This window comes from Orcinus orca, chromosome 6, assembly GCF_937001465.1.
Source record: "Orcinus orca chromosome 6, mOrcOrc1.1, whole genome shotgun sequence".
Lineage (NCBI taxonomy): Eukaryota > Metazoa > Chordata > Mammalia > Artiodactyla > Delphinidae > Orcinus > Orcinus orca.
The window spans coordinates 67,346,640-67,364,817 of NC_064564.1; the positions used below are offsets into that span (position 1 = coordinate 67,346,640).

An 18,178-nucleotide genomic window follows, 5' to 3' on the forward strand; every position below is an offset into this window, starting at 1 on the left:
TTTCACCAGAGAATGAATTCTCAGCCTTCCTCAGCTTTGTTTCCAACGTTTCATGGCTTACATAGACAGGGCAAAATGTCCCTCCCTCTCCTCTCCCTCTCCTACAGGGCCCAGACTGAAAATTCACTTGTTAACTTTTTAAATATACACACAAGCGGGAAACAGATGGCATTATCTGGGTAATGCTAGCAAAAGATCAGATTCTTTTTCAAGGGCTATGCTCTGTTTTGAAATAGCCAAATGAATAAGGTTGTTTTGGCTTGAAATTCGTTATTGAAATAAGGTATTTGCACAACAGTTTATAATTTTTCGGCTCTTCTCTAGGTAGGGTCTGGGCCTGTCAATGCATCTTCCTACCAAAAGGCCTAATTTGGCAAAAAGCTGAACCGTATCAGCCTCCCTCCCATCTCTGAATTTTTCTCTCTCTCCCTGTTCCCACTGTCTGCTGTCTCTCTCCCAGTGGTAAAATGTTTCTTTGGTTTTTAGTCTGCAGGATCAAGAGAAGTGAAAAACACTGCTCTAAGATGTGCTTCATGACACCCTAATAAAAGAGACAAAGTGTTCCCTTCACACATTTCTAGGACGACTGTCACCAGAGCAAGCAGGTGCAATTTCTATTGTATCTTAATTTTGTATCCATGTTTTGGACTAAGCATAGTATCTAAGGTATTATATTTTAAAATTTACTTATTTATTTATTTATTTTTGGCTGCATTGGGTCTTCGTTGCTCTGCACGGGCTTTCTCCAGTTGCGGCGAGTGGGGACTTCTCATTGCGGGGGCTTCTCTTGTTGTGGAGCACAGGCTCTAGGCGTGTGGGCTTCAGTAGTTGTGGCACGCGAGCTCAGCAGTTGTGGCTCGCTAGCTCTAGAGCACAGGCTCAATAGTTGTGGCACACGGGCTCAGCCGCTCTGCGGAATGTGGGATCCTCCCGGACCAGGACTCGAACTCATGTCCCCTGCATTGGCAGGCGGATTCTTAACCACTGTGCCACTAGGGAAGTCCTATTATATTTTTCATTGAAGAACGCTCTGGTAACGTTCTTCTGGATATGGTGCATCTTTTTAGGGGGCCATGGATTGCACTCTCCAACCTACAGCCTCCTCTCTCTAGACAGCTGTCATGGGTCTTCTTGCAATAAACCCAGGACCATGTGAAGATGAAGTATTTCCTAGGGAGGATGAGTAGAAGTGAATGGTGGTATTTCTAAAAGTATAGACAGCCTGACAGCAAATTCCAGAGACTGGGTGACATTTTAAATTAGTAATGCTCCTAATTATCCAAATCCTAGGAGACCACATGGAATACAGCCACAGCTCTAGGATTAATATAAGTGAGCACCGTGAACCCATTACTAACAGCATGTTCTCTTAGAATAATGGCACCGTATCTGTGTCAGCACAGTGTGACACTGCAATTAAAACACAGATACGCACATGCACAACCTCTGATATTTCCTGTTTTTTGGAAAAATTTTCCTACTATCAGAGTAAAAAGAAAAAAACTATTATAAATTTTCCTGAAAAAAGTAATACTTTGTTTCCTTGTCATTCATTGCCTGTTGGTATTGCTGGGTTAAAATATCAGATTTATAAAAGTGAAATTAAATAATCAACATGTGATTTTATAGAACATGAGCTTGGAAGGCAGAAGTGCCCAGATTCAACTCCTGGCTCCCCTACTTACTGCTAGGTGAACTTGGACTCATTCAGTGTCTCTCATTTTCAGTTTGTCATCTCACAAGTGGCCATCATAATGCTATCTATTCGTACATTTATTGTGAGGATTTAGAGCCAAGTGAAATGCCTTGCTCAAAGCTAGTGCTAAAAGATGCTAAGAATAAAAGTCACTGATGAGACAGAAATACAGGAGCCTGAGATTTCAGTGATCAGACTGAGCTGCAGACCTCAGCTTCAGCTGTGCATGGGGCCAGGGCCCCAATCCATACTGTCCTTCTCTTCCTCGCAGCATGCAGGTCCAAATGTTGGTTGGTCCCTTTGTGCCAGTGAATGGTGGTCTTTCTGATTGAAGTTCTAGGTCTGAACACAGAGAAGAGAAGTTTCTGTAAATTCTGTGTGTCCACTGTCTTAATACCCTCCTACCCTCCATGTAAACCTCCCCAACTTTTTGGAGGGGGCCTAAAAAAAAAAGCACATATCTCACTTTTGGATTTTTAAAGACTGTCTTCAATTTTTCCTGAATATATATACACACACATATACATATACATATAATATGCATATACATATGTATATATGTATATAATGCTAAACATTATTTGAGACAGTTTTCATTTTGTTCACGCTGACAGGTAGGGTAAGCAAATTCATTCATGACCCACTACTTTTCTTGGCCCTAAACATCCTAAAAGTAAACCATGTTACAAAGAAACTGTAGTAATAATAACAATCATTTGAAAAACACCAATTATACACTAAGTGCTTTGTATACACTTCATACTAATCCCCACAGTAAACCTTAAAAGGTGGGTATTATTAACCCCATTTAACATAGGAGAAAAAGAAGTCTCACAGAGATTCATAACTTGGCCAAGGTAAGACCACTTGTAAAAATCAAAGCTAGTACTTTGATCACAGTGCTCAAAGTTGGCATGATGCCAACAGCTAAGCTCCGGTTTGTGTTTTCACCCCTTTTTTGTCTTTTCCTTTCCTTCCAGGTTGTTCTGGATGTTGGCTGTGGATCAGGAATACTGTCATTTTTTGCTGTACAGGCCGGAGCTCGGAGAGTCTATGCAGTTGAGGCCAGTTCAGTAGCACAATATGCTGAGGTAAGTGGTTGTATTTTTACAGCAATTACTAACTAGGTCTTCAGTAAACTTCAGGAGACTAAGTGATGGACCTTTCACGTAGGTCATTTTAGAAGAATTTTTGTTTTACCAGTCTGATTTTTTTTTCCTGTTGGGATGTTACTCCTGAAAGAGCCCGCCTTCACTGTAGTGATGGATATGAAAACAATTATTTTAAAAATTTCTTCACGATACTAAAATTATAACAGAACTTTCTTGGGCCTGGGGGAGATGAATGCTGTCTTATCTTTAATGACCTACTGAGGTGAGGAGTCAGACATCCCTGGAGCTAGGTTTATTTTTTTTCTTACATGCTGTACTGACAATAACTGCACCACTCACTTTAAATTTCAATTTTGGTTTAAGGGACTGTTGCTACATGATTGTAGTTGGAGCATGGGCAGATGTCTGTGCTTCTTTTTCAGATTTCAGGTTCTGATTAGAGGACAGGGAGATGCTTTGTTTTAAATATGGTACTCCATTATCCTTATAAAATGTGTACACATATTGGAGAATAAGTCAAGAGTCAAGTAATAATAGCTTTCAGTAATATTTGGATCTAATAACAACCCAGTCGAGCTGCAGAGCTGGATGTGTGTGTGCACGCACATGCACAGGGTCATGTGCTTGTCATCCACACCTGGAGGAGGCCTGCATGTAAATGAGGGACAGAATGGCAGATCGAGAGGGAAGCCTGGCTGCTGCTCTGAGGAGCATCCTGAAACTTTCCTCCGACCTGGGACAAGTGCTAGCTCTGAGTGATGGTTGGGTTTGGATTGAATGACCCAGAAGGGGCCAGAGACCAGTAGACAGTATGGCATGTTCGGAAGGAAAGACTGCCAGGGCCTGATGGCTGGCATGTTCTTACACTCTCTTCTTCCAACAAGTCTTGGATAAAATATTTTTGGTCATTTGCTTACGTACCAATTCTTAAGAGTCATTTTTATTAACTATTAGGTGCACACAAAAGAATATTTGTAAAATGTGTACATTTTAATATTTGAAAAATGTGTACATTTGTAAAATGTGTCAAGAATAACAATACAATGAATGTGTGTCCACTACGTCTTTTTTTTTGGCCACGCCACGTGGCTTGCGGGATCTTAGTTCCCTCACCAGGGATCAAACCCATGTCCCCTGCAGTGGAAATGTTGAGTCTTAACCACTGGACAGCCAGGGAAGTCCCAACTATGTCTTTTAAGAGATAGGCCATTAGCATTTCCATTAAAGGTTCATGTGTCTTGTCTTGATCGTGTCTCTTTTCTGCCCTAAATAGAGGTAACCACTATCTTGAAATTTTGTTAATCACGTTCTCACTGTTCTTTATAGTTTTACCGCATATGTTTCTGTCCCTAGAAACATATCCTTTATGAACTTCCCATAAATGGAATCGTAATGTATGTATCCTGTAATTTGCCTTTTTCACCCAGCATGATGCTCCTGAGGGTCATTTTGTTGATGCGTACAGCCCTTGTTTATTCCTCTTCAAGTGCTGGATAGTGTTCTATTATATGAAACGCGCAGTGCACTGAGCTGTTGACGGACTTTGGATGGCTTCCATTATAAAAGTATTTTTATGAATATTCTTATACACACTCCCCACTGCATCTGTGCTGGAGTTTCTCAGTATATACCCAAGAGTAGAATTGTTGGGTAATAGGGCATGTATACCTTCACCTCTGTTCTGTGATGCCAAATTGTTTTCCAGAGTGGTTGTTCCAATTTTTACTCCCTGCAGCAGTTAACGAGAGTGCCATTGTTCTCCAACTTTGGCAACACTTGATATTGTCAGGCTTTGGAATTCTTGCCAATCTGGTGTTTATTACATGATTGTGGTTTTAATTTGTATTTTCTACTCACTAATGATTTTGAGTATCTTTGCACAGTGTTTGGCCATTTGTACTTTCTCTTCTGTGAAATACCTGTTCCAATTTTTTTGACAGTTTTTCTTTTGACTAATTCATTTGTAGAAATGATTTCTATATTCTGGATATTAATTCTATTCAGTTATACATGTGAAAAATGTCTTCACCCAGTTTTGTACCTCACTTTTTCTCTTTATGGAGTTCTAAATAAGATTTAAATGTGGAATTCTAAATAAGAAAAGAGGAAGGGCTTCCCTGGTGGCACAGTTGTTGAGAGTCCGCCTGCCGATGCAGGGGACACGGGTTCGTGCTCCGGTCCGGGAGGATCCCACATGCCGTGGAGCGGCTGGGCCCGTGAGCCATGGCCGCTGAGCCTGTGCGTCCGGAGCCTGTGCTCCGCAGCGGGAGAGGCCACAACAGTGAGAGGCCCGTGTACCCCAAAAAAAAAAAAAAAAAAAAAAAGAATGCATTCAGGGCCAGGGATGGTTAGAATCTTCTCAAAGCATGGCTTTAAGGACAGCCTGGTCCCTCCTGATGGAAACCATGGCTTCTGCCGCGCTCCTGGCTGTTGCCATGGGTGTCATGAGATGTCCCCCCATGGGCCAGGCCTTTCACCCTTGCAGAGGATGATCTGCACCAGCTCTTGGTTTCTGCTTCTTCTGCTGACACTCGTCTGTACAATTTGTGGGTGGCAAAGGAGAGTGTAAGCAGCACACGAAAGATTTTCACTCCAAGAATAGGCCTCAGTAGCCTCTCGGCACACAGTACATGGTGCTACTTTCCACCTTTTCATTAGTTGGTAATTGAACCAGCAGACATTTAATTCTTTTCTCTGGAGTCTTCATTAAATTGCTCAGAAAATATCAAATTGTAACAAGAAAGAAAAATGTATAAATTTAACTACCATTTCCTGTCCGTGGATTCTTCTCATGAAAGGCTTCTGGGCTTTAAGTAAACAACGTTTTCAGCTTGCATAGAATTCAGTTTCAGTCGCATTCGGTGGCTCAAACTGATTTTGTAAGGGCTGACCTCAGATGACTAGATGATGCGAATGACTCCTTGTCTGCAGGGCATGCACATTTAGTCATTTTCTGCAGGATGGTCATGAACCTGCCCAGGTACAGCCATATGCTTTCACCCTGGGCCACATCTGACATTTCTGGGTTAGTAACAAGAGATCATTCTTGTTCAAGTAACAGGGCAGAACTAAAGATCTCCCGTGGGTTCCCAACCCATGAGCCTGCCCACCTCTAAAGGGCAGCTATCTCTTGCTCTTTTTTTCTTTTCTTATTATGAAACATAAAGCTGAAGCCCTCAGATCATATAGACCAAATGGGGAAAAAAGGCATTAATCCAATCTATACACATATATATATATATATTATATATATATATATAGTCAAGGGGAGGCTGTTTCTTAACTTAAAATTGTGCACGAATGCATGTCACGTGTCTCCATATAGATGATAAATTCCTTGAAGGGCCAGGAGATTAAAAGACTATGAGGGTAAGCAATCATGAATAGATTTATGTGTTGTAGTCAATTTAAACTTACAACAAAGCTCTCTGGCTCTTAGATTTAACAATGTTCATAATAATTATTGGGCCACTTAACAATTAGACTTTACTAGCACACAGTTCCTATATATGCTTCATTAGGAAGACTTTTAAGGAGTCAGACCAAGTATTTCTACGTCATGGGTGGTGGAAGTAAAGGCAGGTGGCATTGGAGCTATTGTGACGCTGCCTTTCTAGACCTGCTGGATTCATAATCTAGGGCTGCTCTGTCCAGTATGGTAGCCACTAGACGTGTGGCTCTTTACACGTAAATATAAACTAATTTTTAAAATATCTTTATTGTAATATAATTGCTTTACAATGTTGTGTTACTTTCTGCTGTACAACAAAGTGAATCAGCTATATGTATACACATATTCCCATATCTCCTCCCTCTTGTGTCTCCCTCCCACACTCCCTATCCCACCCCTCTAGGTGGACACAAAGCACCGAGCTGATCTCCCTGTGCTATGCGGCTGCTTCCCACTAGCTATCTGTTTTACATTTGGTAGTGTATGTATGTCAATGCTACTCTCTTACTTCGTCCAAATTAAATTTCTTAGTCGCACGAGCTGCCTTTCAAGTGCTCAGTAGACACAAGTAGCTAGTGGCTGTCATATTGAACAGTGAAAATACAGAATATGTCCCTCATCAAAGAAAGTTCTAGTGGGTAGCACTGATGAAGAGGACACAGGTGGCCATACATCACTTTTCTGGCATGTGATGGCCAGGCTGGTGGCTGTGTTCCCTGCCAGGTATTGGCAGCTATGGCAAGGTCAGACTGGTTCGATGTTAGGTGAGGCAGCCCTCCCCAATCCCTCTTGCTCTGGGCATTGTTTAGCTTTCCCTTATTTATGTGTAAGAGCTGGCGTAGAACAGGTTCCCTAGGAAACAGACTCTAATGCACAGATTTGCATGCAGGAAGTTGATTGCAGAAGGCTCTCAGGAACCTGACCTATGAAGGAAATAAGATAGAATTGGGTAGAGGGGTTAAGCTGAAAGGTAGTTGGAATAAAGGGCTCAGGCAATCCCACAGGGAATTCTGGAGCTGGGGAAACCCATCAGAGTTGAACCACCTGAGGCAAGGGCCTTTATATTTCACATTTTTAAGTATACACTTCCTCAGGAAGGAGTGTGACTTTGGGTAAGGTGGCTCTCTTGGGCCGAGGGAAGTTCGTAGACCAAAATTCAGCTGAGAGGCATCATCTGCCGGCATTTTCAGCAGCTGGGAGAATGATGCCTTGGTCCTGAAGGATCTTTATGGTACGCCACAGCAAGCACTACAAAATCAAGATGCAGGATCCTAGCTTTGATCTGTAGACAGGAAGCTGATGGAGAATAAAGATCTAATAGTAAATCAAGGAAGAGGGTTGGATTGGTGGAGCAAGTGGGATGATACTGAAAGCACAGGCAAGACCACAGGGTAAATTTGTTACGTGTGCTTCAGGGGTGGGCAACACTGTTCTAGAAACTCAGTCCATCATCTGATCTGATGTGCTTTGTACTATTCTAAGGTCTGTGAGGACACAGAGTACATATAAGATGTGATTTCTCCCCTCAAGTAGTTTGTCATCCAATTGGATTTCACACAAGTGAGATTCTTACCATAGGACAGTGAATGCCAAGTGCCTCTGAATGGCAGAGATGAGAAATATCACTGCAAGGAACAGTTCCCATCAGCTGGGCTGGTTATGGAACCATCAGAGAAGAGTTGCAATTTGACTTGAATCCTTAAGGATGAAGAGAAATGAAATGCTCCTCTTCTCCTTTTTCACCTCTTACAGCCAACAATGAGATTTTTTAAAAACCCTTGGATTTTTATGGGATTCCTCACCTTAAATATGTTGATAATCTCTTCACAAATGCTTTGAAGGCCATTTGTTGAAAAGGTACTTCTAATTTTTAATCTTGAACACTAGAAAGACTGTATACTTTGAAGTTTTCTAATGTGAGTTTATCCTTTGAGCTAGTATTTTTCTCTAATTTCTTTAGTGTCTCCGATAGCTAACTTCTCCATTGTCACTCTCCCACAGACACCAAAAGCCTGAGTCACCAAATTCCATCCAGCCCATCAACACTTCTTTGTATTTGAACTGACAAAGTTAAAAGGTGGCAATAGCTAATCTGTTAAGGAAATAATAATACACATTTTGCATAGTTGAAGTTTTAGAATTTAGGTTGCATTTCCACATCTATAAACTCATAGTTCTTCAGGAAGAGTTTTTGAGGTGCTTGGAGCAGATAATATCATCTCCACGTTACAGATGAGGAAGAACCTTGGAGAAGTTAGGTCATGAGGATGGGACATGGCTCATGAGACCCAGTCCTTCAGTGCCACCTCCTTCTTCAGCATCCAGGTAAGCAGTGACTAGTGGTGTCTTTGGAGGTGAAGAGACGAATGTGTTTATCTAGAAGCTGGAGCACTTACCCCTGTAGATAGTTCATACAGGAGCCAGGAGGAAAAACATCTTTTTCTTCTGAAGAAATCTATCGTGGGGACTTCCCTGGTGGCGCAGTGGTTAAGAATCCACCTGCCAGTGCAGCGGACACGGGTTTGATTCTTGGTCCGGGAAGATCCCACATGCCTCAGAGCAACTAAGCCCGTGTGTCACAACTACTGAGCCTGTGCTTTAGAGCCCATGAGGCACAACTACTGAGCCCGCGTGCCACAACTACTGAAGCCTGCGCTCCTAGAGCCCGTGCTCTGCAACAAGAGAAGCCACCGCAATAAGAAGCCCATGCACTGCAACGAAGAGTAGCCCCGGCTCACCACAACTAGAGAAAGCCTGCATGCAGCAACGAAGACCCATCACAGCCAAAAATAAATTAAAAAAAAAAAAAGAAATCTTTTGTGAAGCACTTAAACAGGCAGATAGGTCTGCCATGTAAGAAGGAAACCTTCCTCCATTGGCAAAATCAACTAGAAACACACTTAACAGAGGAGCAGTTTAAAGTAGTCCACGTGGAATGCCACCCCATTTGCCACAAAACCCCACCTAGGAAATAACCCTTCTTGTAGCTGGATTGGTGATGGATGAGGCAAGAAGGCGACTTGGGAGAGAATATTGATGCCTCTTCATCTCACTCAGTACTCTCTTTCCAGTAGGGGAGGCACTAAACACCTTTGCCAGGATTAGAATCGATGATGCAGGTTCTGGAATCACACAGTGTGGGGTTTTATCCTTGATCCACGGCCTAATGGCCATGTGACCTTGACAAGTGTATTAGTTTCCTAATTGCTGCTGTAACAAATTAACACAAACTCAGTGGCTTAAAACAGTACATATTTATTACCTTACAGTTCTGGAAGTCAGAAATCTGAAATGGGTTTTATGGGGTAAAATCAAGGTGTTACACAACTGTGTCCTTTCTGGGGACTCTAAGGGAGAATCCATTCTCTGCCTTTTCCAGCCTTTTAGAGGCTGCCCACATTACTTGGCTGGTGGCTGCATCACTCTTCCTTCTGAATCATCACTTCGTCTCTGACTCTGACCCTTCTGCTTCTGTCATATAAAGATCCTTGCAATTATATTGGCCCGCTAGGATAATCCACGATAATCTCTCCATCTCAAGACCCTTAATTTAGTCACATTTACAAAGTCCTTTTGCCATGTAAAGTAACATGTTCCCAAGTGTTCAGGGAGTAGGATGTAGACACTTCCGAAAGGCCATTCTGCCTACCATCCCAAATTACCTGATCTTTCTCTACTTCATTTTCTTCAGCTATAAAATTATAGGTAATAATAGTCCCTTGTGAAGATATTATGAGAATTGAATGAGAAAATCAATATAAGCATTAGTACAGTGCCTGACATGCTCTAGCTATTGTTATCACCGTCATGGTTATTAGCAGTATCATTATGGTGTCTCATTTCATCCATGTCTCTGTACAAATCAACTGAACGGATATCATAGAAGAGGAATGCCAGGCACAGTGGGAAGCATGGGGCCAGGCAGAGCACGTTTTTCAAGAGTGTGTGTTTAAATTGCATTTTGAAATTTCCTTATTAGTCCTTTTTATTTTTTTAATGTTTCGATAAAACTATTGATGAATACTGTAATGTAATTTTATTTAATGTAATTTTATTTAATTTTCATGTGTCAAGTTATATCATTCTTCTTTTTATTTTTCCTAATCTTTTAAAAATCTAAAAACCATTCTTAGCTTGCAGGCCATGCAAAAAAGAGGTCATGGGCCAGATCGGCCTGTGGGTAGTAGTGGTGACGCCTGGTCTAACATAACCCTAATTCATTAAAAAAAAATTTGTTTTAGTTGATCACCTAGTGTGTATCAGGTCTTACGCTAGCCACTGTAATGGCTAACAAGATAGACATGGTTCCTGTCCTCATGGAGCTCATGACATAATAAGCACACATATATAATTAGAAACTGTCAGTAGTGGTTGAGAACCACTGGAATTTTGTAACATCAGGGATGAAACAGCCCCTAAAATGTATTTCCCACAGTGTTTTTGAAGGGTGCATCAAGGAGACCCTTCAGGGGCTGAATTAGAGAGGGAAAGGAGCTTGAACAGCAGCAGTGAGCCTACCCGCCCCAAGCCTCCTAAAGTGAGAGCAACACCCTCTTTTTACAATGATGGATAAACGTTATTACATCTAATTTAGTAAATAGCCAGAAAGACTAAAAGCTTAATAACAAATGTATTCTGCACTCCATTGAGACTTGGTTAAAAACAACTTGACTGGTTTTTTTTTCCTTTCACTTTTTAAAAAGTTTGCTTTTATTTTTATCCTCAATTTTCTTTTTTTTCCAGTTTTATTGAGAAATAGTTGACATACATCACTGTATAAGAATAAGGTGTACAACATGTTGGTTTGATTTACATATATTGTGAAATGATTACCACAAGAGGTTAGTTAACATTCATCATCTAATATAGATACAATAAAAAGAAAAGGAAGATTTCTCCTTGAGATGAGAACTCTAACAATTTACTCTCAACAACTTTCCTATATATCATACCACGGTATTAATTGTAGTCATCATGTTGTATATTACATCCTTAGTACTTATTTATCTTATAACTGGAAGTTTGACCTTTTGACCACCTTCTTCCAGTGCCTCCACCAGCCCCCCAGCTCTAGTAACCACAAATCTGATCTCTTTTTCTATGAGTTTGGTGGGGTTGTTCTTGTTGTTTGGGTTTTTTTTTTAGATTCTACATATAAGTGAGATCATACAGTATTTGTCTTTCTCTATCTGAGGCATAATGCCTTCAAGGTCCATCCTTGTTGTCACAAACGGTAGGATTTCCTCATTTCTTATGGCTGAATAATATTCCATTATTTATAGATAGATAGGTAGATAGATAGATCACAACTTCGTTATATAGTCATCCACTGATGGTCACTTAGCTTGTTTCGTTTTTTGGCTATTGTAGATAATGCTTCAGTGAACGTGGAAATGCAGATATCTTTTTTTTTTTTTTTTTTTTCGGTACGCGGGCCTCTCACTGTTGTGGCCTCTCCCGTTGCGGAGCACAGGCTCCGGACGCGCAGGCTCAGCGGCCATGGCTCACAGGCCCAGCCTCTCCGCGGCATGTGGGATCTTCCCGGACCGGGGCACGAACCCGTGTCCCCTGCATCGGCAGGCGGACTCTCAACCACTGCGCCACCAGGGAAGCCCCAGATATCTTTTTGAGACAGTGGTTTTGTTTCCTTTAACACCCCCCCCCTTTTTTGCTTGATTGAAGCATACTTGATATTTTTAAATTGCACACACACTTGAAGTGTATACATCTTGAAGAATTTGATGTATGCATGATCCATGATACCATCACTAGAACCAAGTTACTAAACATATCCATCACCTGCAAAAATTTCCTTGTGTTCTTCTGTTTTTGTTTTTTTTTTTTGATAACACTTTACATGAGATCTATCCTCTTAACATATTTTAAAGTACACAGTGCTGCCTTGTTAAGTATAGGTGCTGTGTTGTACAGTAGATCTCTAGAACTTACTTATCTTGTATAACAGAAACTTTATACCCATTGAAAAACAATTCTCCATTTCTCCCTCCCCTAGCAACGCTGTTCTATTTTCTGCTTCAGTGAGTTGGGCTGTTTTACATACTTCATGTAAGGGGAATCATACAGTATTCTTCCTTCTGTGATTGACTTATTTCACTTAGCATTATGTCCTCTAGGTTCATTTATGTTGTAGCAAATGGCAGGATTTCCTTCTTTTTTTAAGGCTGGATAATATTCCATTGTATGCATATACCACATTTTCTATTGTGAATAACGCAGCAATGAACACAAGTGCAGATATATCTTCAAGGTCCTGATTTCACTTCTTGTGGATATACACTCAGAATTGAAATTCATAGATCCTACGGTAGTTCTATTTTTAATTTTTTGTGGGAACTCCAGTTTTCCATAGTGGCTGCACCATTTTATATTCCCACCAACAATGTATAAGGAGGGTTCCAATTTTTCCACATCCTCACCAACTTATTTTTTTGCTATTACTTGTAAAAAGCCATCCTATTTAAGGTGATGTCTCATGGTGATTTTGACCTGCATCTCCCTGATGGTTAGGAGAGCAATACCCCTTTTATCTGTTTTACTTACTGGGTTTCTGGATCAACTTTTATTTAAAGAAGGGTCTGGAGGCTAAAAGAAAACCTTCTGAAGCTGATGTCCAATTCCTTCAAATTCCAGAGGGGGCCTAGATAAGTAAGGGCTTTGCCCACATCTACAGTTGCCTTTCTTCTGCTGTGGGAAACTGTCCTTAGTTCCAACATTGACGCGTCTTCATATCTAAGCCATAACCCACGCAGCTCCTTAGCTCACTTTGCAGCTTCTGAAATCTACTTTCCTTAAGACAAGAGTCTCAGCTCACAGCCACTCACCTTCTTGTCCCTCTCTTCCTTCCTAGCAGCCCCCATGGTGCAGAGTTGCTGTTGGCCCCCATTTCAGGGCCAGTTTGATTCTGGCCGTGAGAAGAGAGAAGCAGCGTCTTTGCAGAAAGTGTTTGTTGACCTGAAGCATTTTTCTGCGGTGGCAGCTACACATTTTAGGGGAATTGTGATTTAGGCTACACGTTTTCTTGGCAAGCAGAGCAGGGAAGGTGGTACAGACTGTAACTTAAATTTGTTCAAATAAGAAAGGTGTCATTTGAACGCTCCTGGGGAGTGAAACTAACAAGCATTCAGATGGTTGATTATTAGGGGTTGCTAACAATGTCTTGATGTCTTAGAACTAACTCCCTTCAGCTCTAGCTGTGAATTTGCTTCACACTCCCATCCGCACCCCAACTTTACTTTCCCCAGCCAGTTCCAGGTAGCTCAAGAGTTTCACCCTATAGGAAGTCCCACAAGAGAGGGAAAAAAAACAGTATCGGTGTTTAGCAGTGTGAGACCCTTGGAAGACCAGAGCAACGCCTGAAGAGGAAAAAATTCAGTCACATCAACAGGTTGGGTTCCGCACACGATGCTAAGTAATCACTTTGAGTCCTCATTTTCCGCAGGATTGATGAATCCTCTTTCGCTCTGGCTGATGGTTTGGCCATCGTGTAGCCTCAGATTGGTGTCCAATCTTGCTCTTTTCATCTACTGTAGCTGAGGAAATGATAACTGGTTTTGCCACCTGGGTTACCTTTTAATGATCTGAAAGACCACAAGGAGCCGCCATTTCTTTTGTGCAGCTCCTCATTCAACAACCTAATAGCCATCTGAAAAGAGCTTTCTTGAAAAGAAAAAAGTCTGCTCCTCTCAGGCAGAGGCAATAATACCGCACGATTCTCTGATTAAACTGTCACACTGCGAGTATTACTGGGCATCTGACCTGCTTGAAACGGACTTACCGCTGAGGCTTCTTGGTATTTGCACTGCTGCTTTTCTGCCAACAAGCCATGAAATGACAGATGAGTGTCCCTAGACTTTAGTGTGGACGGCAAGTAAAGTGCCCAAGAAACTGCTGGGGCCCAGCCACCTCCTGGGGCAGTGCTGGAAGGGGAAACGTGTTTTTCTTTAGGGTCACCCTCTGTGGAAATGAACTTCAATCACGGGTGAAACTAAAGCCAGCACCACAGGGTACGCGAAACTGGAGCAAAAACACGCAGCACAGTCTCCCCTCTGCCCCAGCAAACAGGCAGCCTCTGCTGACAGGTATCGAACGTGGAACTGAAAGCAGGAAATTGTTCTCTCTCCTCCTGAGATTCTTTTAAAAAATAAAACATTGTAAACCTCAAAACCACCATAATGTAGTATTTAAAAAAGCAACTTCCTGTGTGTTGGAGTGGCTAGTACTTAAGACAGGGACCTGGCCCTTACGGTGGTTATGTATGTGCAAAGCTCTGCTTGTGTATCCTGATGGTGTACATTTTAGCTATCCCATCAACATATATTTATATATAGATAAGTTTATTTTGAAAACTATGTATGTACTATTGTACTCACATATTATGTACATTATAAACATACTCCAAAGTTAAAATGATGAGATCCCACTATACACCTGCACATAGCTAAAGTTTAAAAGACTGACGACAAAGCCAGTTGGACCTGCATACATCGTTGGTGATAATGTAAAATGACATAAGAACTTTCGAGAATAATTGGACAGTTTCTCTTAAAGTTAAAAATGCACTCCCCCTGTGACCCAGCAGTTCCACTCCTTGGTGGTTACCTAAATGAAGTGAGGAATTTCTTTGTGGAATATATGTTTCCACAGAGATTTGTATATGAAAAGCTAGAAGCAGCCCAAATGTCCATCAGCAGATGAAAGGACAAGCCGGTTGTAATAGTACATCCAAACAATGGAATGCTATTAAGTAATACAAATTGATAAACTCCTTTTATACATAATAATATGGATGAATCTCAAAAATACTATGCTGAGTAAAAGAAGCCGGATACAAAAGAGCATATTAATTTATTCATATGAAATACTGAAGTAGGCAGAACTAATCTAATAGAGAAAAGCACAGCAGTGGTTGCCTGAGGGTAGGTGGTGGCGAGTGGGGTGAAGGAGGGGTCAGGATTGACCGTGAAGGAAATCGGGGGTGCTGGATATTTTCTATATCTTGATTGTGGTGGTAGTTACTTGGGTACACATATTTATTAAAACATATTAAACTATATACACTTAAAATGAGTGTGTTTCATTGTATTTAAATTGTTCAACAAGCATTCAGTAAACATGCTTTTTAAGAAACAAAAGTAAAGTTCTGTTCACTTTTGTACTGGAAGTCTTAGTTCGTGCAGTAATATAAGAACTGGGAATAAAATGCACGAAAAGGGAGGAAAAGATGAGACAAGGATGAAAATCAATGATACTTTAAAACATATGTATTTCACTAATAGCACACAAAAACCTATAGAGTTGTGTGATTTTAAATATTGATTTAATATTTGGTGATAATGTGATTTAAAAGTCTGGTTCTATATTAAATATATTTAGGGCTGTTGCTGCTGGGTGGAAAACATACAAATACATGTAAATTAAAATGGAAGAAGGGCAAAATAATTTGAGCTAAATAAATCACAATACTCAATTTTTAACCCATCTACCATTATGCAACGCAAATAAAATTTAGTTAATACATATCTCTTTTCTCTGATAGTCAATCAAAAAGTCTTACAAACTAATCAGAAGGTGTTACATTTTTAAGAAATAGGTTTAAAATTATTAAAATTCTTCTTTTGGAAGATTTTTAAGCAAATTAGAAAATCATACTTCCAAGTTTTAAAAATTTTTCCGATCTGAGACTTTTTATAACATTTTCAGAAATGAAATCATGAAGCCATGAAATATCCCAAAACAACAATTTTCAAAATGTTCTTTCCATAGCATGGCTTTCTCTTGAAAACTTGTTCCTCCCTCATTCATTACTAAAAGTCATCTTTGAAAGGGCAAATTAAGTTTATTTTTTCAAAAGTGCCTGCTGGTAGAATAATTCTGACAGCTACATGTCATCATAGAAAATTTCAGCAAATTACAGCTCTTGTCTTTAACAAGAAAATTCCATGATTCATTTGTAAGTGGAGCAGCTCTTATAAATACTTTGCTATGAAATAGCCAGCAAAGGCTCATTGCTGTAAAAATTTCCCAGGACATCCCTATGTTATTACAAAGTACTATAAACAGTGTACTATCTCGTAAAGGCTTTCTTAAAAAAACATAAAATTATTCACATCGATGACATCCCATAGCCCATGTGGACTTCTTACTTAAACTTTTTGTCTTTAATAACTTACTGATATATGATGCCGTGAAGGAATTTCACGTGTGGAGCTATCTCTGAAGCATTCTCTTTATGTGAAGTTTTTAGAAATTGGCACCAAAATAACTGCTCCATCAGTGGTTACATGTACACAGTTTTCCCATACATTGATATTATTAAAGATCATGAATCTTCTTTAGTACATGGTTTCTTTAGTGGGCTCTCAGAAAAACAGTTGTTCTCGTACCTGTTTTTGAAACAGAATCTAGAATTTAACATAACTTACATTAGGAACATCTGTATTTAATACAAACGTAACAAACCTTCCACATAGCATATTTTTTCTGAATTGTTTCTTAAAATCATCAACAATGTTTTCTCTGAGTTGTCAATAATATTTGCTAATAGATGAATGCATTTTACTTTTTTGCTCTATTGTTTCCATGTATTATTTCAGTCGTTTTTACCACAGCAGGAAGAACCAGTATTTCTCCTTGATGTGTGGCTTTGATCATTTGTTATTATGTAAGGAACCTCAGAAATGGCATATAAAGCTTGGAGAAATTTTATGCAGAACTGGATTGAGTAATGTATTCCTTTAAACAGTTGTTTAAAAAAAAAAAGAATTGTAAAAGTTTGTCTACATATCTCAGATGATAAGCTGTTTAAAAATGTCTTACAAATCCAGATGCTTTTTACTAGCACCATATATAACCTTAAGATGAGCTTTGTTGTGAATGATATTGGGTGTAAATATATATTTCAAAAAGTTTTCTTTGTAATTTTGAATCTTTTAAGCTGTCTTCTTGTAAGAATTAAATATCCATTATTTTTGCATGGATCTAACAAGAGCTAGTAATGAGAAGGGTCATGTCTGCCACTGTCTTGTGTGCTTGTTTCTGTATGATGACTATAGGGGTACGTCTGGGATGTCCTGGACCCTGAAAGAGAGTGACAGGGTGCTATGTCGGAAGAAAATGGGTAACTGGAGCTCCTCAGTTTGCTTTCACCCCCTCCCCCACCTCCGCTGCCAGTCCTGTGATTGGCATATAAAATAGAGATCACGAGTGTAGGCTCTGGGCCCCGTGCCTCTGGGTCGTGGAGCGGCCGCTCGCGGTCTCCTGCGCAGATGGGCCCCGTGGCCTAGCGCCCCCCGTCCCCAACGCCGAGGCCCGCGAGGGGTCGCCCCCGAGGTTTCCACCAACCCACGAGGACGAGCGCGGCAGCCATCCCCTCCCGCAGCTCGCTCGTGGCCACCCACGACTACTGCCGGCGCCGCCTAGGCTCCACTTCCAGTTCACAGCTCCTGCGGAAGCCCTTCCCTTCCACCCCGTCTCCCCAAAGCCCACCCTGGACACCGGTGGGCTGGCTGCTTTTTCGGGAAGTGCGCTCTCCCATTCGTGGCCACAGTGTTGGAGTCTCGCCAGCACTCAGAATCTGCCCAGGCCTCCACCGGCAGTGATCACCTGTGACCTGTCTCGGGAAGCCGTGGGCAAGCAGCAGCCTGGCGGCCAGCCTGACAAAACCCGCGGCCGGCCCCCGTCCTGAAGGGCCACCGCCAGCTGCCAGGCTTCCTTCCCAGGCGCTAGGCTTCTCAGAGCCCCGCCCCTCCTTCCCCTGCCCCAGACTAAGCAGACTGCAGCCAATGGAAGCAGTTGGGTTCTTTAATATCAAAACAGCAAAACACCAAAAAGGAAGTTGAGAAGACCCCATTCTTTACTATCCAAGCCACATGAGAGCCTTACTGACAGCCCATAACCCTG

General features: G+C 41.1%; 1 protein-coding gene and 1 pseudogene across 3 annotated transcripts in view; both read left to right on the forward strand.

Moving 5' to 3' along the window:
• LOC101269532 (histone-arginine methyltransferase CARM1-like) overlaps window positions 1-18,178 on the forward strand; it is a 272,045-nt gene that overhangs the window by 176,952 nt on the left and 76,915 nt on the right. For all 3 annotated transcript variants that reach the window (XR_004480189.2, XM_033417338.2, XM_033417340.2), the window contains exon 5: window positions 2,677-2,787. Coding sequence is in view for 2 of the 3 variants with exons in the window: in XM_033417338.2 (XP_033273229.1) it covers window positions 2,677-2,787 (111 nt within the window). In the remaining variant the exon portion in view is untranslated. The remainder of the gene's footprint in view (window positions 1-2,676; window positions 2,788-18,178) is intronic.
• Window positions 8,534-17,991, forward strand: LOC117199017 (pancreatic progenitor cell differentiation and proliferation factor-like; annotated as a pseudogene).